General features: G+C 74.7%; 1 protein-coding gene across 1 annotated transcript in view; it reads left to right on the top strand.

Annotated features, from left to right (window-relative positions):
• The window catches only part of CEP57 (centrosomal protein 57kDa), a gene marked incomplete at its 3' end in the record, with an annotated part of 28,120 nt that overhangs the window by 23,769 nt on the left and 2,444 nt on the right, over nucleotides 1–1,907 (top strand). The window contains exons 2-4 of the mRNA XM_012729466.1: nucleotides 96–220; nucleotides 316–393; nucleotides 515–753. Of these exons, the coding sequence (XP_012584920.1) occupies nucleotides 96–220; nucleotides 316–393; nucleotides 515–753 (442 nt within the window). The remainder of the gene's footprint in view (nucleotides 1–95; nucleotides 221–315; nucleotides 394–514; nucleotides 754–1,907) is intronic.

The raw sequence follows: 1,907 nt of genomic DNA, 5'->3' as shown, positions 1-1,907 counted from the left end.
CAGACGAGGCAGCGTCCAGTCGGGCCGCGCAAGGGGCCCCCACCCTGGGCTTCCCGGGCCCGGCGCCTCGCGGCTGGCTCCTGGGCGTTGCTGAGGCGCCGACCTCTCCCAGCTGCAGACGGGCCTGGAGGCCAGCAGGCTGCTCTTCGAGGACACGGCGGCCCCGCGCACGCACGGCGCCAGGAGAACGAAGAAAAAGAAGGCGAAGCCCCCGGAGAAGGTGCAGGGAGCGGCGCCCGGCCGCCTGCTGCGCGCCGAGGTGCGGGGTGCCGGCGTCGTGTGCCCGGCGCGGCCCTCACCTCCCTCTCCCGGCAGAGGTGCTCCCGGGGCCACCTTGCTGCGCAGCCCCACTACCGGCTCTGCCTGGGGGACATGCCCTTCGTCGCCGGGAAGGTGAGTCTCGCCGGGCGCCGCTGGCTGGCCGTCCGCGGGAGGGGGCGGGCGCCGGGGGTCAGGACGACGGGCTCAGGGCGGGGCCGAGGCAGCCGCTACACACGGCGCCCGCGTCCTCCAGTCCACCAGCCCCAGCCACGCCGTGGTGGCCAACGTCCAGCACGTCCTGCACCTGATGAAGCAGCACAGCAGAGCCTTGTGCAACGACCGCGTGGTCAGCAGCGTCCCTCTGGCCAGGCACGCGTCCTCGCGGGGCGGTCGGGCCAGGAAGCCGGCGACGCCGCCTCCCCCGGGCAGCGTCAGCGAGGAGCTGTCCGAGGTCCTACAGACGCTGCAGGACGAGTTCGGACAGATGAGCTTGTGAGTCTCGGGCCCGGGTCCGTGCTCCCCAGAGCCCCCCGCGGGCGAGGACGGTCGGGTGCAGCTCGGGGCCAGCACTGGCACCAGGTGCGGGGCGCCACGCCCCCCCCAGCCCGTGTTCAAGCCCCGCAGACGCGCGCCTGCCGGCCGCCCGAGCCCTGACCAGCGGGTCCCTTGGCGCCACAAGGCAGTTTCGGTCCCGCAGACGCGCGGCCAGTGTCTTGCCAACGGGGCGCCTGTGGCCACTCCCGGCGCCCCGCCCGCCCGCCACTCTGGTCTTCTGTTCGCAGAGCTCCGAGCCCCCGAGGGCCCACGGAAGCACGGCCCGCCCGGCCGCGTCCCCTTACGCCGCGTACCCGCCCGACAAGCCCTTCCTTAACAGCGACCTGCGGCGCTCCCCGAGCAAGCCCACGCCCGCCTACCCGGAGAGCAACAGCAGAGGTACCGGCCCCCTCGGGGGCGTCTGTGCGCCCCTCGCCCGGGACTCGGCCCGGCCCGGCTGTCCCGTCCTCTGCCAGCCTGGCGTTGGCTGCCCGGAGTCTGCTGCTTCCGGGGCCGCCCCGGCGAGCCCACACCGCGCGGCTCTGAACAGGCCGCCACACCGGCCCGCACCGTGGGCACCCACTGGCAGCCCGAGGGCCCGGGTCCGGCTTCCTCCCCAGGCCTCCCTGTCCGGCAGGGTGGGCTGGCCTGGTCCAGGTCACCGCTGACGTGCCCGAGGCCGTCATGTCCCGTGGCGCAGGCGTCCCCGACTCTGGGGTGGGCCTAGGCGTCCACTGCCCGTCCACAGCCAGCCGGGCCCGCGGCCTCCTTGTGCTCTGTCCTGCTGGACCTCTGGTCACAGAACCGCGCTTGAGTGCAGCCCACTCTGTGTGTGCGGAGGGCCACGCCGCTGCCGGCCGCCCTGCGCTGGCCTCCCTGTGGCCAACGGCCCTGTCCATGCGCCGCAGCCCGGGTGTCCCGTCACCGCCTGTGGGACGCTGCCGGGCGGGAGGAGAGCGGCTGCTTCTGGCTCGGACTGGACGCCGCGGCTGGCCAGCCGTAGCCTCCCGGAGCTGCGCCTCAGTGTGGTCGGGCCCGGCTGGGTGACGCCGGCTGTCGGGTGGACGCGGGAAAAGAGCCCTCAGAGAGGGGGTCTGGCTGGGCCGAATCTC

This window comes from Condylura cristata, unplaced genomic scaffold (assembly GCF_000260355.1).
Source record: "Condylura cristata isolate star-nosed mole 26May11 unplaced genomic scaffold, ConCri1.0 scaffold00025, whole genome shotgun sequence".
Lineage (NCBI taxonomy): Eukaryota > Metazoa > Chordata > Mammalia > Eulipotyphla > Talpidae > Condylura > Condylura cristata.
This window is presented reverse-complemented; position numbering and strand designations above follow the sequence as displayed.